The 24,179-nt window shown below is 45.4% G+C and overlaps 1 protein-coding gene across 1 annotated transcript in view; it reads right to left on the bottom strand.

Moving 5' to 3' along the window:
- VAT1 (vesicle amine transport 1) overlaps window positions 1-20,739 on the bottom strand; it is a 78,937-nt gene extending 58,198 nt beyond the window's left edge. Inside the window, exon 1 of the mRNA XM_056548034.1 lies at window positions 20,100-20,739. Coding sequence (XP_056404009.1) covers window positions 20,100-20,534 — 435 coding nt within the window. The 5' untranslated portion in view covers window positions 20,535-20,739. The remainder of the gene's footprint in view (window positions 1-20,099) is intronic.
- Window positions 20,740-24,179: the final 3,440 nt, after the last annotated feature.

The following is a 24,179-nucleotide window of genomic DNA, read 5'->3' as shown; positions in this document are numbered from 1 at the left end:
TACAACTCCCAGCATAGCTAAACAGAGGCTGTCTGGGCATGCTGGGAGTTTTAGTTTTGCAACAGCTGGAGGCACCCTGGTTGAGAAACACTGACCTAAGTGGTGCGGGAGGAATTTTTTACATTTATTTTATTATTCTATTTTTTTTTTTTTTAAACACAAGTCACAGCAGCATCTGGTTTCAGGCCAGGATCTGTGGAAGACCTATGGGACAGGGGCAAGGTAAGCATTCGGTTCTTTAAGAGAAAAAAAAAAAAAAAAAGAAAAAAAGAAACCCTGACACTTGCAGGACGTTCACACACAGCCAGTCCCAAGCCAGTTACTATCTGAAGAAGGCACAGAACACACAGACTGCCAAGATGAGAATGGGATCTGCAGACCTACAGGGGGATCAGGGCTAGGTAAGCATCAGGTTTTTTTTAATAAAATGTTTCCCCTGCAGCATATGAGGGAGACAGTCATTAAAGGGGTTATCCAGGGAAACTTTTTTTTATGTATCAACTGGCTCCAGAAAGTTAAACAGATTTGTAAATTACTTCTATTAAAAAAAATCTTAATCCTTTCAGTACTTATGAGCAGCTGAAGTTAAGGTTGTTCTTTTCTAAGTGCTCTCTGATGACACCTGTCTCAGGAACCGCCCAGTTTAGAAGAGGTTTGCTATGGGGATTTGCTTCTAAACTGGGAGTTTCCTGAGACACGTGTCAGAGGATTTAGACAGAAAAGAACCTTAACTTCAGAACCTCATAAGTACTGAAAGGATTAAGATTTTTTTTTTATAGAAGTAATTTACAAATTCTGTGGCCAGTTGATATACAAAACAAAAGTTTAAGGATAACCCCTTTAAATGGGGGAGATTGGGAAGGTAAAATGTAGATATGAGCCAACTTACAGTAAATTCGATTCGTCACAAGCTTCTCGGCTCGACAGTTGATGACTTATCCTGCATAAATTAGTTCAGCTTTCAGGGGCTCCGGTGGGCTGGAAAAGGTGGATACAGTCCTAGGAGACTCTTTCCTAGGACTGTATCCACCTTTTCCAGCCCACTGGAGCACCTGAAAGCTGAACTAATTTATGCAGGAAAAGTCATCAACTGCCGAGCTGAGAAGCTCGTGACGAATCGAATTTACTGTAAGTTTGCTCATCTAGTCAAATGTAATGGGGAATGGACATTAGAATGTGATTATATCTCAATATTTACCTCCATAATCACAATATGACGTTTTCCTAAATCGTGCAGCCCTACTTAAAAGGGAGTATTCCATGAAGCTCTACGGGAGAGCTGGCGATTCAAGCGCAGCGCTCCTTTCCCATAGAGATGCATTGAGAGGGGTGGAGTATCAGCCAACACTTTGCGCAGGAGTTTGCGGTGGTTCCAGTGGTCTGACTACACAATATGACACTTATCCTGGAGTACACTCAATTTTTTTATTTTTTTTTTTTTATTTTTATAAAGCACCATTTTCAGCTTGATTTACTTCAAGACTTTCCAGTGGTTTGAACCAATTCATCAGTTTTTTTCCTACCTTTTAAACACAGAAGATCCTCCTGCAGCCCAAGTCAAATAGATGCCAGAACTTTTCCAGATAAACCAGTTTCATACATCCAGCAGGTTAGAACAAACAAGCCCTTAGACACTATGGATTTCCTGCATATAATTCTGCACATTTAACGATCCTGTCTGCAGATTCCAATTTTAGGCTCGGAAGCCCCCAAAACCCTACAGAAACCTATTGTGATTCATGGCTTTAGTCCTAAAGATAGGCCATTAATATAAGATGGGCGTTTAGGCATTGAGGCGCCATTCTTTGTGTAGTGGCTATACTAGGAATCCGGCTGGGTCCCATTCAGTCGGGCACAGCCTCTATACCCATTGTGGTTAGACTATACCCAACACACGAAGACTGCAGCGGACCCCATGGCTGACAGCACAGGGGTCCCCCTCAAACACAACAGCCCTTCAGATGTTTCAAAACTACAACTCTCAACATGCCCGGACAGCCAAAGGCTGTCCGGGCATGTTGAGAGTTGTAGTTTTGCAAAAGGCAAAAAAGGTCCAGTTTGGAGACCATGGCTCTAGAGTAATGCTGGCATCATCTACATTTCCTTGATGCTGCTCATTACAGCCAGATCTCTACCACCAGCCAATGCACCAACGCCCTCCCGGGTGGTACAGGATGCGCGTGCAGGGCTTATTCTACCAAGCTGTGCTTTTGGTTGGTCTATGGCACTGTAATATAAGGCCCCCCCCTCTGCCAATTTTAACTAGGCAAGAGAAGTACCGTATATACTCGAGTATAAGCCGACCCGAAAATAAGCCGAGGCCCCTAAATTCACCCGAAAAACCCAGGAAAAGTTATTGACTCGACTATAAGCCTAGGGTGGGAAATACATCATCCCCCCCCATGTCATTATCCAGACCCCCGTCATTAACACCCCTTCATCATCACCGCCTGTCAATTCCTTCTCAGTGGTCTTCAACCTGCGGACCTCCAGATGTTTCAAAGCTACAACTCCCAGCATGCCCGGACAGCCGATGGCTGTCCGGGCATGCTGGGAGTTGTAGTTTTGCAACATCTGGAGGTCCGCAGGTTGAAGACCACTGATAAGGGATTGACAGGTGGAGATGGACGGCCGGGACCATCCCCTCACAGCTAAAGCCAAAAATGTTTTTTTTGTTCACTCAAGTATAAGCCGAGGGGGGCGTTTTCAGCACGAAAAATCGTGCTGAAAAATTAGGCTTATACTCGAGTATATACGGTGTGTGTATATATATATATATATATATATATATATATATATATATATATATATATATATATATATATATATATATATATATATATATATATATATATATATATATATATATATATATATATATATATATATATATATATATAAAAAAAAGAAAAGGTATATTATATATTTATATAATCTATATATTATATATTTTATATTTATTTTATATTATAATGTAAAATATTTAATATAAAATAAATATAAATTAGATTACGGTATATATTTTATAATTTATAATATTTTTTATTTTATATTTTAAATATTTTATATTACATACATATAGAAATTATAAATCTAAAATACTAAAAAATGTTTTTCATATAAAATATATAATTTTATATATTCTATTTTATATACCGTATGTATAAAATTTATCTTAAGTTTATCTTAAGTTTAAAAAAAAGTGAAAAATGAATAAAAATATTGAAAAAACAAAAGCAGAAGTAGAGCAAAATACATAAAGGCAGCCAAAGTGGTAGGTTTTCAGCTATGCGTTTCAAGACCATGTTCTGAAGGGGAGGGGCTTGGCATGAAAGGGGCGTGGCTTAACACATGCAAGAGTCAAGTCAGTCAAAAAGGTGGTGTAAAGGTAGACAACAGGTCTACATATGCCCTTCAGGTCCAGTTCTAGGCACTATTACTAATTGTTTCTAGACTTTATGCAATTTCATGCTACCCGAGCCAAGAGTCGTTGGGGTGGTCCATGGTGGCTTATGCCCATCCCACTAGCCTTGATCAGGCATTCCCTTAACCCAAACAGGAAGAGCTCTATCAAGGCTGGTAGGGCCGAAAGAAGCCGCCATGGACCACCCCAGTGACTTGTGGCCCGGGCAGCATGATTGCACCCCTTTAAACCACACGTCTATTCTAACAGATGAAGCCTTGGCTCAGAGCACAAGCATCAGATGGGACCGGATCAGATAATAGCGGAGAAAACTTCCTTCTATTTCAGATCCAGAATTACCGCTTCCTTCACATCACTACCTACTATATACTCCATTTCATTGAGATTGTTCGGTGGTTTTTTGGCTCTTCGGATTGTTTTACACCGGTCTACGAGCTGCTAAATAAATCTCATTTCATCATCCCGTCTAAAATTACCTTTATGTCGGCTGCCAAGATGACAGCTCGCCAAGGTAATTTGTTTTAGTTGCCGTGGAAACAAGGTTATTTTTTTCCCAGAATGCCCTACATCAGATAATAGAGGTAGAATGACAGATCAGAAGAGGGCAAAAAGACGAGCCGAAGTAGAAAGAACAGTCTTCAGGCCTGGAAAGGGTCTTACACACCCCCTTCCCGTGGGCTGCTGGGGCCCCGTACAGGAGATCACGGGGAGGCCCCAGCGATCTGAAACTTATCCCCTATCCTTAGGATAGGGGATATGTTTTTCAGGACTGGAGATCTCCTTTAAAGGGGGACATCTTATTACCGGCGACCACAGGGCCGACAACGTGTGACGTCACTCTCCGCCCCTCAATGCAAGCCTATGGGAGGGGGGAGTGATTGCTGTCACGCCCCCTCCCATAGGCTTGCATTGAGGGGCAGAGCGTGACGTCACAGTTGGCCCTGTGGTCGCCGGTAATCAGACGCAGAGCGAACACGCTCCGGGGACTGATTATAAACGGGGTGCCGCATGCAAGATCATGGGGGTCCCCAGCGGCGGGACTCCCGCGATCAGGCATCTTATCCCTATCCTTTGGATAGGGTATAAGATGTCTAAGCACCGGAGTACCCCTTTAAAGAACCCACATGCATTTGAGAACCAAAATGGATCCCATGCCTGCCACAAAAAACAAAACAGGTAGGCACAAGGCATACACAAGAACCTCTACCTTCTTTAGCCTATTATGCACTATAAGAAAATTTTTTTTTTTCGGAATGCTTAAATGCAGCACTAAACCCCCTCCCGCTTCATATGTTCTGGGTATTGGAGAGAGCAATCCTCCCACTAGTATGGGCACCGTGCCCATACAGTTTACATATTCATATATGAGGAGCAGTCACAAGAATCAGGTTGGTATAATTGACATCCATTGTTCAAAGGAAACGCCATCCAACAATAGTCGAGCTTGTGCCCGCGTCCACGGCATCCGGAAAAATCAGGTCACATATGAATGGATGAATCTTGTAGAACGCACCATAGAGCGGGCAGATCGAAACGGCATTTTTTGCAGCACTTTTTTTTAAATAGTTTTTTTATTTATAGTTTGAGGGGGGGGGGGGGGAAGAAGGGGGATGTGAAGTGGCCTTGGGTACTCGAGTGGAAGCTACAATGTGGCGCAGGCGCGAGATCTGAGGCACAGAAGGCGGTACAGCGAGTATATCCGAAATTATATCTGGAAAAGTTGGGGGTCGTCTTATACGCTGAAAATACGGTACCCATTAGTTACCAGTCATTGACAGACTTTCCAATGGAGCTCCGTAATAAAGGAGCCCGACAGCAACATGAACGAGCCCTAAGGCAGTTGTCTCCAAACTGCATTCTGGGAGCTGTTTTGCAACAGCTGGAGGTCCACAGTTTTGAGATTACTGCCTTAGGGTGCGTTCACACGAAGTAATTCAAGAGGAATTTACTAGAGTAATTCCTCTTGAATTCTCCGCTCCAAACTAATTCACATCTCCTCTGCCCATTGACTTTAATATTTTAAAGAATGTAGAGGTTCTTGTGTATGCCTTGTGCCTACCTTTTTTTGCTTATGTGGCAGAGACGAGATTGGCAAATGCACAATGAGGTGGGTTCTCTTAGATCCTTTCTTGAGCATGCTGAGGGTTGTGTATATATCATTGAACACCTAAATAAGGCTTAGTTTACCTTTGCGTTGAGCTACGTTCTAGCGACACACGATGAACCTGAACAGTCCTTAGCATGACAGACAATTGGCTCTGCGGATCCCCCGACTTTGAATGGGGTCTGTCACGGTGACTGTTTTGCGGAGGATAAGAGTCCCGTAATATGGACAGACTCCGTGAAAGGACCTCAACGCTGATTTGAACTCAGCCTTAGGAATGCACTGGATGATAGGAGTAGTTGTACATTAGAGTACCTGTCCCCAAGTAAAACTTAAATTTAGCGTTCATTGTGTAATTAAACATATGTTAATTTTAAAAGCAATTGAATTGGAAAGTATCTAAGATGTAATAAAAAACAGTCACTAGGTGGCTCTGTTCTGTTCCCTGCAACAATTAATCCAGTGAGTTTGGTCTCCTCACCGGCCTGGCAGGAGACCAAACTCAGGAAGTGTTTCTCTGCACTGAGCTTGATTGACAGCTGTACAGGAAATGAAAGCTCCACAGATTCTCCCAGAAAGCTGCACAGACTGAAAGCGAGCCTCACTGATCGCAACAATGACTGAACCATTAACAGAGCCTGAGGTCTTCTATTCATAACAGCACTGCAACCATGTGAGGGCAGAAGTGGTCCCCCAGCAGGCATGACATTACTGAAGCCTGCTGGGGGACCACTTCTGCCCTCACATGGTTGCAGTGCTGTTATGAATAGAAGACTTCGGGCTCTGTTAATGTTTCAGTCATGCTGCAGTATGATACACAACTTTTTAAAGCGGATTTTTTTTTTTTATTCAAAGGGCTGGAGGGTGTTAGGAGTATTTAGGGAACATAGCCTGAGTTGGTGTAGAACAGTATATTTGGTGACTGGTACTTTTGCCAGTAGGCTCTACTAGCCCATCACTGGTTCTTACAGTTCAGGCATAGATATGGGGGTTGTAGTAGACAATAAGGCATGCTGGGGCTTGTAGTTAAAGTACAGACGACATGACATCCATGAGAGACATGAAGAGGGGGATTTCACTGTTTCTAATATCTCGCAGTAGTTCCCTCCATAGACGCAATATGACTTTTTCCTTACATCGTGCAGCACTACTGCTGACTCTTGAGACTAAAGCCTTGTCAGCCTACAGCAATACCGCCTGTGATTCGCACGTCACAATGCCCGCCTGGAATAAGACGCAGCAGGTTACCGCGCCACAAACTAGCCGACCTGCAGGTGCAAAGCAAGCCCCCGGCTGGAGCAGATGACAGACGTGTGCTACCAAACCCCAGGGGTTCTCCACGCTGACAATACCCTTTGTGTGATGTGCCTGCGCATAACTAGCATGTGGGAAGATCATTGAAATCCCAAGATTGGGCGCTAAGCCCAGAGGAGCCTTCAGCAGAAGGTCAAGGAGTGTAGAAAATATAGCAATAATTTAGAGATGTGGTTCTTACCCATCTTCCAGGTTTTTCCTTAAAGCAGTGTTTCCCAACCAGGGTGCCTCCAGCTGTTGCAAAACTACAACTCCCAGCATGCCCAGACAGGGCTCCTAAGTGCACCATGCACATTTGAGTCCTAAATTAGGGATTTACATAGAGGTGGACCTGGTTGCAAGCGTAAGGGCCTATTCACACAGCAAAATTTCCTCAAGCGGGATTCCTCCTCAAATGAAAATACACTTAAAGGGGTACTCTGGTGAAAACTTCTCTTTTAAATCAACTGGCTCCGGAAAGTTAAACAGATTTGTAAATTACTTCTATTAAAAAAATCTTAATCCTTCCTGTACTTATTAGCTGCTGAATACTACAGAGGAAGTTCTTTTCTTTTTGGAATGCTCTCTAACAACATCACGAGCACAGTTCTCTTTGCTGACATAATAAGTCTTTATTATTGTCCTTAGTGGGATTTGAACCCAAGTCCCCAGCACTGCAAGGCAGCAGTGCTAACCACTGAGCCACCATGCTGCCCTTAGCATACATCTGCTATGCACAGTTGCTAAAATGGACAGAGATGTCAGCAGAGAGCACTGTGCTCGTGATGTCAGTGTTCCAAAAAGAAAGGAATTTCCTCTGTAGCATTCAGCAGCTAATATGTACTGGAAGGATTAAGATTTTTTTTTAATAGATGTACAAATATGTTTAATTTTCTGGCACCAGTTGATTTAAAAGAAAAAAAAAGGTTTTCACCGGAGTACCCCTTTAATACACTTCTATGGGAGTCCACACTAACATTCACACTCCTGCAGAATTTCTGCTTGCATTCCACACCAATGAAGCACAAAATCCTCAAAAGCAGAATTGGGGCGGATGAGCGGAAAGTCTGCTGTGTGAATAAGGCCTTACACTTGCCTCAGCTACCAGGGTGCCTCCAGCTGTTGCTAAACTACAACTCCCATCATGTACTGACAGACATGCATGCTGGGAGTTGTAGTGTTGCAACAACTGGAGGCACACTGGTTTTTCCAACCAGCTGTCACAAAACTACAACTCCCAGCATGTACTTATCGCCGAAGGGCATGTTGGGAGTTGAAGTTATGAAACAGCTGGAGGCACGCAACTATTACTCCCAGCATGCCGAGACAGCCATTTGCTGTTTGGGCGTGCTGGGAGTTGTAGTTATGCAAGATTTAGAGGGCCACGGTTTAGAGACCACAGCACAGTGATCTCCAAACTGTGGCCGTCCAGATGTTGCAAGATACAAATCCCAGCATGCCCAGACAGCAAACAGCTGTCTGGGCTTGCTGGGATTTGTAGTTTTGCAAGATCTGAAGGGCCACAGTTTAGAGACCACTGTACAGAGGTCCTCCAGATGTTTGAGGCCACTCACTGGATCACCGCCGCTGCCCAGTTTTCAGACGTTGCCCGTCAGGATCGCTGCTGCGACTGCACCTGGTAACTGCCGCCACCTGCTGCTCCTACGTTCCCTGCTCTGCCCAGACACCCATTGGTGGGCAGGGTGGGCGAACTGAACTTTAAACACCCCCCTCCCCCCATAATGTGCTATTGGTCGGTCGCTCCTAACAGCCAATAGCAGGGATAGGAAGGTTGACAGCCCCGATCCTCATTTTCTGGGTCACTGGAGACCTGTATGACCTGGAATTGCTGCAGATTGCCAACATAGGGGGCATGGGGTCCCCCCCCCCAGGCATTGGTACGAGTTTCCTGATGAATGATTTCAGCAGGCATCCAGGTCTGGTCCCCGCCTGGCAAGCGGCAGGGACCAGAGGAACGCAGGGTGTACCTGTATGCCCTCAGTCCTTAAATGGTTAAACAACGAGTGATAACGAATGGCACATATCTGTTATTTTGACAGAAAGTCCCTCAAAATTGGTCAACCTTTACCATCCATTGTGTTCCGTTATTTTATCAATTTTTTCACAGCCAGTTATTGCTAAACGGGTGTCAGAATGTAGGAACATAACGGTGTGAAAGAAGCCGTAGAGGCAGACAAAGCTGTGACTTAAGAAGCCTGCGCAAGGATCCTAGAAGTATTTGCACATTGTAGTTAATTTTATAGTCAAAGATGAACAGCTGATAGTACAAGGACAGCTCAGACCCACTAGAATGGGAACAACAAACATATTTTGGTTCAGATATAGGGGGTCCCAAGCAGGGAGCCCCCCACATTACATTTTCAAAAGCAAAAGACATTGATCATGTTAGACAAACCCTTGGGGTCTGTGTGTAGGATGAGGCCCTGGAGAGACAGCAGAACAAATCTATAAGAGCCCATGGACAGAGGGGTGCTCTGCACCCCTAGACCTCTTATCCCCTATCCAAAGGATAAGGATAAGATGTCTGATCGTGGGGGTCCCACTGCTGGGACCCCCACCATCTTTGCAGCACCTGGTGCTTGTTTAGAATGCTGTGTGCGGGCATTGGGGTTTGTGACATCATGGCCACACCCTTCGTGAAGTTGCGCCACGTCCCCTTAATGCAAGTCTATGAGAGGGGGAGTGGCAACAGCCACGCCCCCTCCCATAGACTTGCATTGAGAGGGCGTGACCTGACAGCACAACCCAGCTGCCCGCGCCAAGCATTCAGACTACCCCTTTTAAAGAGTCCCTGTCATCACAAGAGAAAATGCTTCTATGTGTTACTCACTAGATGCTTTACATATCTCTGTCTAGCGTCAGTATTTGGCTCAAAAATCCCTCCGTTCTGCTACTCACCCATTCTGACATCCACTGCTCAGGAAGGGGAGTGTCCGAGGCAAACACTGATCCCGCTCTCACTCACCATGCAATCACTTCCTCCCCGAGTCTGCTGTGCTGGGTCTCTTCATCCAATCACTGCAGGCTGCTCTAACCACCCTCCTGTTTTCATGCTGCAGTCCGATAGGACCGGAGTGAGCACAGACGAGTGCTAGTCCTGCCCTCACTTCCTGGACTTTGTCTCTGCCTGTGCTTCAGCTGGGACAAAGATGATGCTGCAGCCGGACAGGATTATGTTCTGGATGGTATGGGGACCCCTAGTGGTCTTTTTAGAAGCCACGATTTCTACATAAAATGGAGGCTTTCCATAAAGGTAAATGTTCTGCCAAGATGTACAACATAAAATGTTTGAATCTGACCGTGCCCAGTTAACCAAAGCGGCTATACTTGCTAAAGCTGAGTTTTTGGATGACCCATATCCCGTTTTTTCAGCTAATTGGCAGTCACTTGAAACCACGGTCCTCCTTACTCTGCTTCTACCATCCCCATGGTTTGACCATGAGCCAGCACCAGACCATGGGAGTGAACATCTTCCCTCATTTGTGCTACAGGATCCAATACATTCTTCAAGGCTCCTGGACTATATAGTGTAGCGTTTTCCAACCAGGATGCCTCAAACTGTTGCAAAACTACAACTCCCAGCATGCCCGGACAGCCGTTGGCTGTCCGGGCATGCTGGGAGTTGTAGATTTGCAACAGGTGGAAAGGAAACCCTTTTGTAGAGACACCCGAATCACATCTGTCAATGGGTTTGACCAAAAAAAAAAAAAAGAAAAAAAAAAAACACTCACCCCTCTGCTCATTCCTAGTCCAGTGCTGCAACCCCTTCAGGCCACCCAATGAACATGCCCTGATGAAGTCTGTACCCAGTGCATGGGATGAAACAGTAACTGGCTGCCACACTCCGTGTACAGGGACCTTGAGGCACTGTCACCGGGCAGTGGTGGCACCACTGGACCAGGAGTGAGTATGGTGCATTTTCCTTCCATTGCCTCCCCTTGAGCTAATTTGAAGACTTCTAAAGTGTAACCATGCTGGGAAACACCGCCATAGAGTTTGACAGGAAAAGCAGGACAGAACACATTCCAGCGGTATAGGTGCCAAAATTGGCTTGAATGATCTGGTAGATTAAGAAGGGAACCTCTGCCAATCTACTAAACCACCAATACTGGACAATAGCGAGAAATCAAAGCATAAAACTGAATTTTCTCCTCAACTTGATGGTGGTGGCCACCAAAAGTAAGGAAACCCTATAGTAACCATAGATTAATTTTAAAATCAGTCTTCAATTAGTTTAGTCTGGCCAAATTAGTTTTCTTACGAAGTGTTACAGCTTCGCAAAAAATAGGAACAGAGTCCTACGAGAGCCAAGACTCACTCTTTGGCAACTGGAGAACTTTCACAGCAAAACTTCTCTGGCCATACTAAACTAAGCGAGAGCCGAGCGTTATAATGCCAAACATAGGTTAACGATACTACCGAAACCTCAGCCAAGACCGAAATCTAAGGGCCTTGTACAGCCAAACCCAACCCCATCTTTGGTTCAAATTTGATTGGGCAATATGGTGACTAAATAAAGCTTTAGGGAACATTCACACTGGCGGATTAACTGCGGAAGGAAAATATGCAGTGGATTTTGCTACCATTGACATCAATGGGTCAGCAGAAAATCCGCAGTAGAGGCAGATTTGCAGATTTCTCTTCTGAGCCATTGAAGTCAATGGTAGCAAAATCCACAGGTAGTCCGCCCATGTGAACGTACCCTTAAATTCACATGAATGCCTTACAATGACCCCATGACATGTCAGCATACAATTTTGACAGGCTGCCAACGTATACTTGCAACATATTGCACAACTGCAACGTGAACTCAAACCTCGAGATCCCTTTCTGTGCGAGAAGGCCAAGTCCCATCTGCAAAACATCTCAGTTTCCCACAGAAGAGCATCTAAACAGCTGGAAGAGTTCTTGCCGCACCGTTCGCGGCATCGCAACACAGTCCATTCATTACTGACTGAATTGTTATAACTTAGTCAGTTCATAGATAATATGGCACAAGGAATTCTGGAACACCACGTGAAGCAGGGGGTATAATTGGCTTCTAGGGGGGACAGAGCTGCACAATCTGATCACAAGGTGAGGGGGAAGTTAGCTAAAGGATCAGAAGAGTCTTCCCACATGTATTCGGCTGAGTTCACACCACATTTTTACAATACAGTTCCCATCTGGTTTTTGATAAAGCCGGATTCCTCAAAACGCGTGTACAAATTTTAACCCGTATATGGTTAAAAACCATACACACTTTGAAAAATGATGTCTGGTTGTGTCCGTTTTATAAAAAAATTAAATAAAATAGTAACCGTTTTTAACTTTTCACTCCATTATAAATAAAGATTCACTTGTTTGATTTAAATTCCAAGAAAAAAAAAACATGCAAAGTAAAAAACCATATGGTGAAAACTGTACGCTCATACGGTTCCCATTGACTCCCATATTAAAAAAAAATAACCATACGCTTCAATACGGTTTTTCACCTGGACCAAGAACAGTGGTAGGCTACAAGGGGTGGGGCGCAGAGGCCTCACAAAACTGTACAGGTTGTAAAACGGACACAACCTGACGCATCTTTTGGCATACGGTTTTCAATACTGTTCCGTACGGTTTTCAAGTTGTAATGTATACGGGAACTGTATTGCAAAAACGTGGTGTGAACCCGGCCTTATCGCAACTGGAGCGCATTATACTGTATTGCGAGTGGGAGGTAGGGTTGTATATTGACACGACAAAGTGCTTTGTGGGGCTTTTGAGATCTAGGAGGACGGTAGGAAGTGTCATTTGTCGTAGAATAAATCCAGCGTTGACAGAGCCGAGTGTTGCCGAGGCCGGTAGGATCCTAATGAGGCTGAGGAACATGAAGGCAGGAATCTGGGTTAGTCCACCTGCCGGGAGATGACAGTCTGCAGAGCGAGCGATCTCCGTGTATAATTGCCGTGTTCTTCTAGAACAAACATAATAGCCGCCAAAGCTTTACAGGGCCATTTCTCTGTGGTGTATGGAGGAAGAACATTAAAGGATGCTTTCTGGAGAGCAATGTCATAGAAACCATCATCAATGTAGAAACGAGGGCCTCATGTAACAACCCATGTACACCACACTACATAGAGTAGTGTTTCCCAGCCAGTGTGCCTCCAGCTGTTGCAAAACTGCACATTATCTCACTATTGTCAATCGGTAATTAGTAGATTGGCAGGGGTTCCCTTCTTACTCTTCCTCCAGATCATTCTGGCCAATTTCTGCACCTACACTGCTGTCAAACTATTTGCGTTTCCCCAACCAGAGTGGCTCCAGCAGTTGAAAAACTACAACTCACAGCATGCCCAGACAGCCTTTGGCTGTCTGGGCATGCTGGGAGTTGTAGTTTTGAAACAGCTGGAGGCACCCTGGTTGGGAAACACTAATCACACCTGCTTTAAAGGAGAACTCCACTGGAAAACATTTTAAATCAACTGGTGCCAGAAAGTTACAGATTTGTAAATTACTTCTATTTATTTAAAAATCTTAATCCTTCCAGTACTTAGCTGCTGTATACTACAGAGGAAGTGCTTTTCTTTTTGAATTTCCTTTCTGCCTGACCACAGTGCTCTCCGCTGACACCTCTGTCCATTTGGTGGAGGGCTTTAAAAAAAAATATAAAAATAAAAGTGTGCTTATACCCTTCTGCCTTGCACAGAACAATGCCACAAGCATAGGAGCAGACAGGGAATGAATACAGCAATCTTCACTGACTTGCTGTAGTCTGCTGTGATACGAAATGTTCTGCAGCAGCTCTGGGCAGGCAACTGGCAGGGGTGGGAGGTCCGTGAACAATGCATTTTGGAAGTTGTAATACTCTACAACTACTCAACCATAAGGTACAAAACTAAAACCTCTAAAACAAAATGGATTTTTGGTGGTTTAGAAGACTAAAAAAACAGAACATTAAACCCATGCAGAAGAGGAGCAGATTGGATAAAAAATAAGTGACTAACAGCGCAGAATCTTAAGAGGTTAATTGTTAGAATCCATAACCCGGCACAAGACTCTGTATCTGCAATAGTCCGGTGTGAACAAAGAATATTACCAGCTGCCACCACACAGAGGCGTAGTTTCCATCTTTAAAACTGCTATAGTCACATTAATTCATTTTCTGGGGATACATACGGTACACAAATATAAGATAGATAAAAAAAATAAAAAATAAATATAATATATATATATATATTTAATTTAACATAAATATATATTTATTTTTTTTATATAATCTAGAGTTTATATAATATATTTATAAATATACGTATATTTTTTATTTAATATATATATATATATATATATATATATATATATATATATATATATATATATATATATATATATATATATATATATATATATATATATATATATATATATATATATATATAATAAATATAATTAAAATTATTAATAAATATTTAAAAAAAAAAAAAGTATATTTATAGGCACCTTTAAATCCCAGGGGGGCTGTGAGAAATGGGATTACAGAATTCTACAGATGAAAGCTGGGCGATCCCGTGACCACATTGCCTTTGACAGCCGCATAATTAGAGAATATCTAAAATTCTTACATGGGGCTGCCAGCTCCACACCCACACTTCACACCAGAGCGCTATATACCATTACCAGATGCCAAGTCCCTCCTGTAATGATCTGCCAATGTGAGAAACTACAACCCCCAGCATTGCCTGCTGCTTTAAAGGGGTACTCCACAGAAGGAAAAAAAATAAATAATATTTAAAATCAACTGGTGCCAGAAAGTTAAACAGATTTGTAAGTTACTTCTATTTAAAAATCTTAATCCTTCCAGTAGTCATCAGCTGCTGTATACTATTATTTTGAGTCTGACCACAGTGCTCTCTGCTGCCACCTCTGTCCATAGCAGGAGAGGTTTGCTATGGGGATTTGCTCCTACTCTGGACAGTTCCTGACATGGACTGAGGTGTCAGCAGAGAACACTGGTCAGGCAAAAATGAAATTCCAAAAGAAAATAACCTCCTATGTAGTATACAGCAGCTAATAAGTACTGGAAGGATTAAGATTTTTTAATAGAAGTAATTTACAAGTCTTTTTAACTTTCTGGCACCAGTTGATTTAACAAAAAAAAAAAAAATTATGATGATTATGTTTTCCAGTGGCGTACCCCTTTAAAGTAGTAACCCTACAAGATGATGAGCACCTACATATTTTTTGGGCGTGTCCTACATCAGCACATAGTAATGATACCTTGAGAAGAAGAGGTTATATAGGGGACAATTTAGGGATTTTATCTACTGCAGGAGACTAACCATGGCCCTTGGTTATAAGGAGAACCTAGGCTAGAGGTCTTCAAACTGTGGACCTCCAGATGTTTCAAAACTCCAACTCCCAGCATGTCCGGACAGCCAACGGCTGTCCGGACATGCTGGGAGTTGGATTTTGGAAACATCTGGAGGACTACAGTTTGAAGACCACAAGGCTAGGCCTTCATGGGTAAACACCATGATCAAAGGTTGGGAACATCTGGCTTTGCACCATTCCAACCAATTCCTGAAGATGGCAGTAGAACCAGTTCCTTAAAGGGGTACTCTGGTGGAAATTATTTTAATCAACTGGTGCCAGAAAGTTAAACAGATTTGTAAATTACTTCTATTAAAAAAAAAAAAAAAAAATCTTAATCCTTCCATTACTTAGCTGCTGTTTGCTCCACAGGAAGTTGTGTAGTTTTTCTTCCAGTCCGACCATAGTGCTCTCTGCTGACACCTCTGTCCGTGTCAGGAACTGTCCAGAGCAGCTTATGTTAGCTATGGGGATTTGCTTCTGCTCCGGACAGTTCCTGATCCTGACAGAGGTGTCAGCAGAGAGCACTGTGGTCAGAACGTACAAGTAAAAGAGCTCTTGTACAATATGTGTGGAAATAAGACACATGTCCATCAAGTTCAACCAAGGAATTGAAGGGAAGGGGTATGGTAGGTTCTATTGTTCTAGGAATGTATCCAACCCTGTTTTGAAGCCCACACTGTCCAACTGTTCCTGCTGTCACCAGTTCCTGAGGTAGACTGTTCCATAAATTCACAGTTCTTATGGTAAAGAAGGCTTGTACAAGAGCATTGGGTCGGTCTGGTTCAGAAGGCACATGGTCATAGTTTACAAGCCATCACCCATTGTCGAACACCCTCCATTCATGACCCCCACCTACGGCTGAGGGACTATAAAGGGAGCCTTCTTGCCCTGTAGGAGGCAGCTATGTCCATAAGTGGAATTGTGTAATCCCTACTCACATGTAGAGGCGCAGGAGGGTTCCCGCATAAGCCAAATCTGCAGGTCAGCTGATCAGGAGACCCTTTCATCGAGAAGATCTCTTCTGGTATTGGTAAAGCCCACCAATGGTCCTATAGTCCTGACTGCCCCCTACAGAAGATGACCTGAGCTTCCATACCATTAGTCCTCTTATGTTTGTGACTCAGCATGTCCCAACCTTTCACTTTCATGCTGCCTGAACCCATGGCTCAAAGCTGCGCCCGTGGCTTTTTTCACCCCCACTAGCCTTGAGATAGATTTCCCCCATTAGGATATAGGCAGAGATCTAGAGACTGCTCAAAAAAATAGAAAGGGAACACTAAGATAACACATCCTAAACCTGAATGAATAAACGAATCGCTTGAAATACTTTCGTGTTTCGCAGCGCTTCGGCTCTCCCATAGAGCAGCATGGAGGGTGGAGTGCCGGCCTCCACTTTGTACGATGGTCGATGCGCCCCTATCATGCAGAGAGTAGAAAGGGGGGGGGGGGGGGGGGAAAGGGAGAACGGAAGGCGGCACCTCGTGCGTTACCCTGGATAGAGGGAGGGAGGGGGGGGGGGGGGGTAGGTATTTGCAGGCTCTATAAATTAGCCGCTCACCTTGACCCCGTATGGGGTCATTAAAGATGGTGTGGATCTGTGCAGCCCAAAGGTCCCAGGTGCAGCCGGATGGTGTCCTGTAGATAAACTGGATACAAATAAGAAAAAAAATGACCTTGGCAGCAGGCGCTCAGGATCCCAAAGGAAGTGGTCACGCTCCGGTCATAAAGTGGCAAAGTGCAGCAACTTTATTTGATGTTCAGCAATAAAACAATGACGCGTTTTGGGGTGAAAGTACCCCTTCATCAGATTGACTATACTACAACCAATCTGATGAAGGGGTAGTTTCACCCCGAAACACGTCATTGTTTTATTGTTGAACATCAAATAAAGTTGCTGCACTTTGCCACTTTATGACCTGAATGTGACCACTTCCTTTGGGATCCTGAGCGCCTGCTGCCAAGGTCGTTCCTATCATGCAGAGAGCCGGGGCCCCATACAGGAGATCGTAGGGGGCCCCAGCGGTTGGATCCCCACGATCTGACACTTATTCCCTATACTAGTGATTTGGGAGATCTCGGAATTTAGCAACTTATCCCCTATCCTAAGCGATTCTCCCTAGAGATGAGCGAACTTCCAGTAAATTCCATACGTCACAAACTTCTCGGCTCGGCAGTTGATGACTTATCCTGCATAAATTAGTTCAGCTTTCAGGTGCTCTGGTGGGCTGGAAAAGATGGATACATTCCTAGGAAAGAGTCTCCTAGGACTGTATCCACCTTTTCCAGCCCACGGGAGCACCTGAAAGCGGAACTACTTTATGCAGGATAAGTCATCAACTGCCGAGAAGTTCGTGACGAATTGAATTTACTGGAAGTTCGCCCATCTCTAATTCTCCCCATCAGACTTTGATCGATCTCTCCTTATACTCAATCAGGGAAAGATCTAAGCTGGAGTGGCAGGCCGGAGAAGAAGCTGCCAGGAACCGCCCGTATGACTTGTGGATCGCGCAGCCTGAAAGATTGTGGAGCAGCAACTAAATCTTGAGAAGTAACTCCAGGTTTTATTGGTGGGTGGTAGCACCCATAGGTACCATAATATTCATTCACACGGTTCCAGACCTACCCAAAACTGGCACAACAAGCTAAAAGAATAAAAATTAAAAATAAATTAAATATGCCCATAAACTACAAATTGTACGTCTTGAGAAAGGCGTGTCACATTACACCCAAAAAAATTATTAAAAAAATAAAAAAATAAAAAATAAAGTTGTCCTAAAGGTCTCTGATCTCTGGGGACCACAGCTGTGTATTCACATAACCAGGGCCCGGCTCAGTGCAATAAGGCACTCATCCTACACGGCCAAGACAATGACTGGGTGTGGTCCTCAGACAAAAGCAAATCTTCCTTCAAGACGTCTCCCGGAGCGAAGAAAGTGGAGCAAGAAAAGCCAACACCTAGACGACCCGATCGATGGAGAATGGAGAAGACCATGAAATCATTTAACCGGATGGATGAACGAACCACCGCAACATTTACTTACACCAGGATTTCCCAACCAGGGTGCCTCCAGCTGTTGCAAAACTACAACTCCCAGCATGCCCGGACAGCCAGAGGCAGTCCGGGCATGCTGGGAGTTGTAGTTTTGCAGCAGCTGGAGGCACCCTGGTTGGGAAACACTGACTTACCAACAATGCATTATAACCAAACGGCCATAGTCTGCAAGAGCGGCCTCTGCTGGGAGGAGATGGGTAGTGCAGGCAGTGATAATCGCCTATATTAGATATAAAGATACTGATATAACTAATCATTAATACAGCTGGCACAGGTATATCTATAGAGCAGAAGCTATTACTGTGCCAAGGCGGGTGATTCCATAATCACACGGCCTCTGCCAACAAGGCTGCCATCCCCTATACCAGCTGTTACAGTCACACCCATGAAGTACAGAACCTGGGATACCAGTCAGAAGAGGAAGGGTTAATTTTTCGATATTGGAGGCAATCAGAAATGAATGGCTTATCCCAAGCTGTTGCAACACTACAACCCCCGTCATGTGCCCGAGAGATGAGTGCAGTTCTGTAACAGCTGGACTACCACAGTACGGTCGCTCCCACTTCATCCGCCCAGAGAGCATCAGCAGCTTATGGGTTAAAAACCCATTTCAGGGACCCTCCCAAGAAGAGAAGGGGGGGGGGGAAATATAATCTGACAAAAACACACGTCTGGGATCAAACATCAGATTCCCCTCCGCAATAAGGATGACGAAGACGACCAAACCTGGTGACACGCCCCATCCCCGGGCAGACAGTGAAGGGTTAATAATAGGGGCAGATGAATGGGCGCTGCTGTACAGGGCGGGATTGGTCCAGTGCGAACAATAACCGGCACAACGCTGGTCCGGAGACACAATGAGGGTTGTAGTCACTGTGCTCTATGACTAAAATAAGGGTTGTAGTCTCCATAGAGAATAAAGCACAATGAGGGTTGTAGTCACTGTGCTCCATAGGTACAATGGGGGTTGTAGTCAGTGGTCTATAGGGAAGGATAAAGCACAGTGAGGGTTGTAGTCCGTGGTCTATAGGGAAGGATAAAGCACAGTGAGGGTTGTAGTCCGTGGTCTATAGGGAAGGATAAAGCAGTGAGGGTTGTAGTCCCTAATACATAGGGAGGGGGGGTAAAGCATAATGAGGGTTGTAGTCCATGTGCATAGGGAGGGGTAAAGTATAATGAGGGTTGTAGTCCCTGTGCATAGGGAGGGGTAAAGCATAATGAGGGTTGAAATCACTAATCCATAAGGAGGAGTAAAGCATAATGAGGGTTGTGGTCACTCATCCATAGGGAGGGGTAAATAATGAGGGTTGTAGTCCCTACTCCATAAGGAGTGGTAAAGCATAATGAGGATTGTGGTCACTCATCCATAGGGAGGGGTAAATAATAATGAGGGTTGTAGTCCATGTGCATAGGGAGGGGTAAAGCATAATGAGGGTTGCAGTCCCTAATCCATAATGAGGGTTGTAGTCACTCATCCATAGGGAGGGGTAAATCATAATAATGAGGGTTGTAGTCACTCATCCATAGGGAGGGGTAAATCATAATAATGAGGGTTGTAGTCACTCATCCATAGGGAGGGGTAAATCATAATAATGAGGGTTGTAGTCCCTGTGCACAGATCAGAGTGATCCTTCCCAGTAACAGCTGTGACAGTGGGCACACCCAGCCGCCAGGGAAGGGTTAACCATACATGTATATGCCAGCCTCCAGCAGGTGCCAATGCGGTGTCACCAGCTGTTGCAAAACTACAACTCCCAGCATGCCCGGACAGCCGAAGGCTGTCCGGGCATGCTGGGAGTTGTAGTTTTGCGACAGGAGAACAGCTGGGTGCGGTTTTTTCTCTCCAGAACGCACAGTGTGAACTCACTCACCTGCCTGTCAGTCACGTCCTCCCCCAGCTCCTCCACGATGCCGGCACACTCCATGCCCAGGGAGACCGGCATAGACGGCAGGCGGTCACACACCCCTTGCCGGGCCAGCAGGTCGGAGAAGTTGAGCCCGCAGGCTCGGACCCGGACCAGCAGCTCCCCGGCCTTGGGCTTGGGCTGCCCCTTCTTGGTCTGGAGCTTCACCTTGTCGTAGCCGCCGTGTGCGGACAGAACCAGGGACTTGTAGGTGACTTCAGGCTCCGCGGGCGCTGCCGCCTCCTCCTCCGGCTTCTTCTCCTGCTCCGGAGCCGCAGCCTCCTCGGGCTTCTTGTCATCCTCAGGCGGCGGTGCCGGCTTCTCCTCCTCCGCCGGCGGCGGCTGCTGCTCCTCGGGCTTCTGGGGCTGCTGGGCAGGGGCCGCTTCTTCTCCCGCAGACATGGTCGGAGGCTGGAGGGATGGGGGCGAGCAGTGTTATCCCGGAGACAGGCAACAGCACAATGATAAGAGCGGCGGGGAGTGTCAGCTGCAGGAGACGGCCGGGAGAGGAGGGGCTGCCGGGGAGCTGAGATTTATACCGCCCGGTTAAAGGGACAGGAGGCTGCGCCCATCACCTGCTGCGCCGCCGCTGTCTCCCGTGGCAACCGATCCTCTCATGTGAAAGCGAAAGACGGGCTGTGATTGGTTGCTATGGGCGACCGAGTCTTGTCTGCCGCTCTGAATGGTGTACAGGCAGTGGACTCCATGATGGGTGTTGTAGTTTTGCAACATCTGGAGGTCCATAGTCTGATGTATAGCAGTGTTTCCTAACTAGAGTGCCTCCAGCTGTTTTGCAACACCTGGATGTTGTAGTTTTGCAGCATCTGCAGGTCCATAATTTGGATTATAGCAGTGTTTCCCCAACAAAGGTGTCTCCAGCTGTTGCAAAACTACAACTCCCAGCCGTTGGCGGTTCGAGCATGCTGGGAGTTGTAGTTTTGCAATATCTGGAGTTCCATAGTCTGATGTATAGCAGCGTTTCCTAACCGGGGTGTCTCCAGTTGTCGCAAATCTACAAATCACAGCAAGCCTGGATGTGGGCATGCTGGATGTTGTAGTTTTGCAGCATCTGGAGGTCCATAATTTGGATTATAGCAGCGTTTCCCCAACATAGGTGTCTCCAGCTGTGGCAAAACTACAACACCCAGCATGCCCGAACAGCCAACGGCTGTTCGGGCATGCTGGGTGTTGTAGTTTTGCAACATCTAAAGGTCCATAGCCTGATGTATAGCAGTGTTTCCTAACTAGAGTGCCTCCAGCTGTTGCAAAAATACAACTCCCAGCCGTTAGCTGTCCGGGTATGCTGGGAGTTGTATTTGTGCAACATCTGTAGGTCTATAGTTTGATGTATAGCAGTGTTTCCTAACTAGAGTGCCTCCAGCTGTTGCAAAAATACAACTCCCAGCCGTTAGCTGTTCGGGCATGCTGGGTGTTGTAGTTTTGCAACATCTGGAGGTCTATAGTTTGATGTATAGCAGTGTTTCCTAACTAGAGTGCCTCCAGCTGTTGCAAAACTACAATTCCCAGCCGTTGGCTGTTCGGGCATGTTGGAAGTTGTAGTTGTGCAACATCTGGAGGTCCATAGTCTGATGTATAGCAGTGTTTCCTAACTAGAGTGCCTCCAGCTGTTTTGCAACACCTGGATGTTGTAGTTTTGCAGCATCTGCAGGTCCATAATTTGGATTATAGCAGTGTTTCCCCAACAAAGGTGTCTCCAGCTGTTGCAAAACTACAACTCCCAGCCGTTGGCGGTTCGAGCATGCTGGGAGTTGTAGTTTTGCAATATCTGGAGTTCCATAGTCTGATGTATAGCAGCGTTTCCTAACCGGGGTGTCTCCAGTTGTCGCAAATCTACAAATCACAGCAAGCCTGGATGTGGGCATGCTGGATGTTGTAGTTTTGCAGCATCTGGAGGTCCATAATTTGGATTATAGCAGCGTTTCCCCAACATAGGTGTCTCCAGCTGTGGCAAAACTACAACACCCAGCATGCCCGAACAGCCAACGGCTGTTCGGGCATGCTGGGTGTTGTAGTTTTGCAACATCTAAAGGTCCATAGCCTGATGTATAGCAGTGTTTCCTAACTAGAGTGCCTCCAGCTGTTGCAAAAATACAACTCCCAGCCGTTAGCTGTCCGGGTATGCTGGGAGTTGTATTTGTGCAACATCTGTAGGTCTATAGTTTGATGTATAGCAGTGTTTCCTAACTAGAGTGCCTCCAGCTGTTGCAAAAATACAACTCCCAGCCGTTAGCTGTTCGGGCATGCTGGGTGTTGTAGTTTTGCAACATCTGGAGGTCTATAGTTTGATGTATAGCAGTGTTTCCTAACTAGAGTGCCTCCAGCTGTTGCAAAACTACAATTCCCAGCCGTTGGCTGTTCGGGCATGTTGGAAGTTGTAGTTGTGCAACATCTGGAGGTCCATAGTCTGATGTATAGCAGTGTTTCCTAACTAGAGTGCCTCCAGCTGTTTTGCAACACCTGGATGTTGTAGTTTTGCAGCATCTGCAGGTCCATAATTTGGATTATAGCAGTGTTTCCCCAACAAAGGTGTCTCCAGCTGTTGCAAAACTACAACTCCCAGCCGTTGGCGGTTCGAGCATGCTGGGAGTTGTAGTTTTGCAATATCTGGAGTTCCATAGTCTGATGTATAGCAGCGTTTCCTAACCGGGGTGTCTCCAGTTGTCGCAAATCTACAAATCACAGCAAGCCTGGATGTGGGCATGCTGGATGTTGTAGTTTTGCAGCATCTGGAGGTCCATAATTTGGATTATAGCAGCGTTTCCCCAACATAGGTGTCTCCAGCTGTGGCAAAACTACAACACCCAGCATGCCCGAACAGCCAACGGCTGTTCGGGCATGCTGGGTGTTGTAGTTTTGCAACATCTAAAGGTCCATAGCCTGATGTATAGCAGTGTTTCCTAACTAGAGTGCCTCCAGCTGTTGCAAAAATACAACTCCCAGCCGTTAGCTGTCCGGGTATGCTGGGAGTTGTATTTGTGCAACATCTGTAGGTCTATAGTTTGATGTATAGCAGTGTTTCCTAACTAGAGTGCCTCCAGCTGTTGCAAAAATACAACTCCCAGCCGTTAGCTGTTCGGGCATGCTGGGTGTTGTAGTTTTGCAACATCTGGAGGTCTATAGTTTGATGTATAGCAGTGTTTCCTAACTAGAGTGCCTCCAGCTGTTGCAAAACTACAATTCCCAGCCGTTGGCTGTTCGGGCATGTTGGAAGTTGTAGTTGTGCAACATCTGGAGGTCCATAGTCTGATGAATAACAGTGTTTCCTAACTAGAGTGCCTCCAGCAGTTACAAAATTACAACTCCCAGCTGTTGGCTGTTCGGGCATGCTGGGAGTTGTAGTTTTGCAGCATCTGGAGGTCCATAATTTGGATTATAGCAGCGTTTCCCCAACAAAGGTGTCTCCAGCTGTTGCAAAACTACAACTCCCAGCTGTTGGCGGTTCAGGCATGCTGGGAGTTGTAGTTTTGCAATATCTGGAGTTCCATAGTCTGATGTATAGTAGCGTTTCCTAACCGGGGTGTCTCCAGTTGTCGCAAATCTACAAATCACAGCAAGCCTGGATGTGGGCATGCTGGATGTTGTAGTTTTGCAGCATCTGGAGGTCCATAATTTGGATTATAGCAGCGTTTCCCCAACATAGGTGTCTCCAGCTGTGGCAAAACTACAACACCCAGCATGCCCGAACAGCCAACGGCTGTTCGGGCATGCTGGGTGTTGTAGTTTTGAAACATCTAAAGGTCCATAGCCTGATGTATAGCAGTGTTTCCTAACTAGAGTGCCTCCAGCTGTTGCAAAAATACAACTCCCAGCCGTTAGCTACCCGGGTATGCTGGGAGTTGTATTTGTGCAACATCTGTAGGTCTATAGTTTGATGTATAGCAGTGTTTCCTAACTAGAGTGCCTCCAGCTGTTGCAAAACTACAACTCCCAGCCGTTGGCAGTTCGGGCATGCTGGGAGTTGTAGTTTTGCAATATCTGTAGGTCTATAGTTTGATGTATAGCAGCGTTTCCTAACTAGAGTGCCTC

Source organism: Hyla sarda, chromosome 12, assembly GCF_029499605.1.
Source record: "Hyla sarda isolate aHylSar1 chromosome 12, aHylSar1.hap1, whole genome shotgun sequence".
In the NCBI taxonomy this organism is placed as follows: domain Eukaryota; kingdom Metazoa; phylum Chordata; class Amphibia; order Anura; family Hylidae; genus Hyla; species Hyla sarda.
Note: the sequence above shows the minus strand (reverse complement) of the source record. Positions and strands in the feature narration are given on the sequence as shown.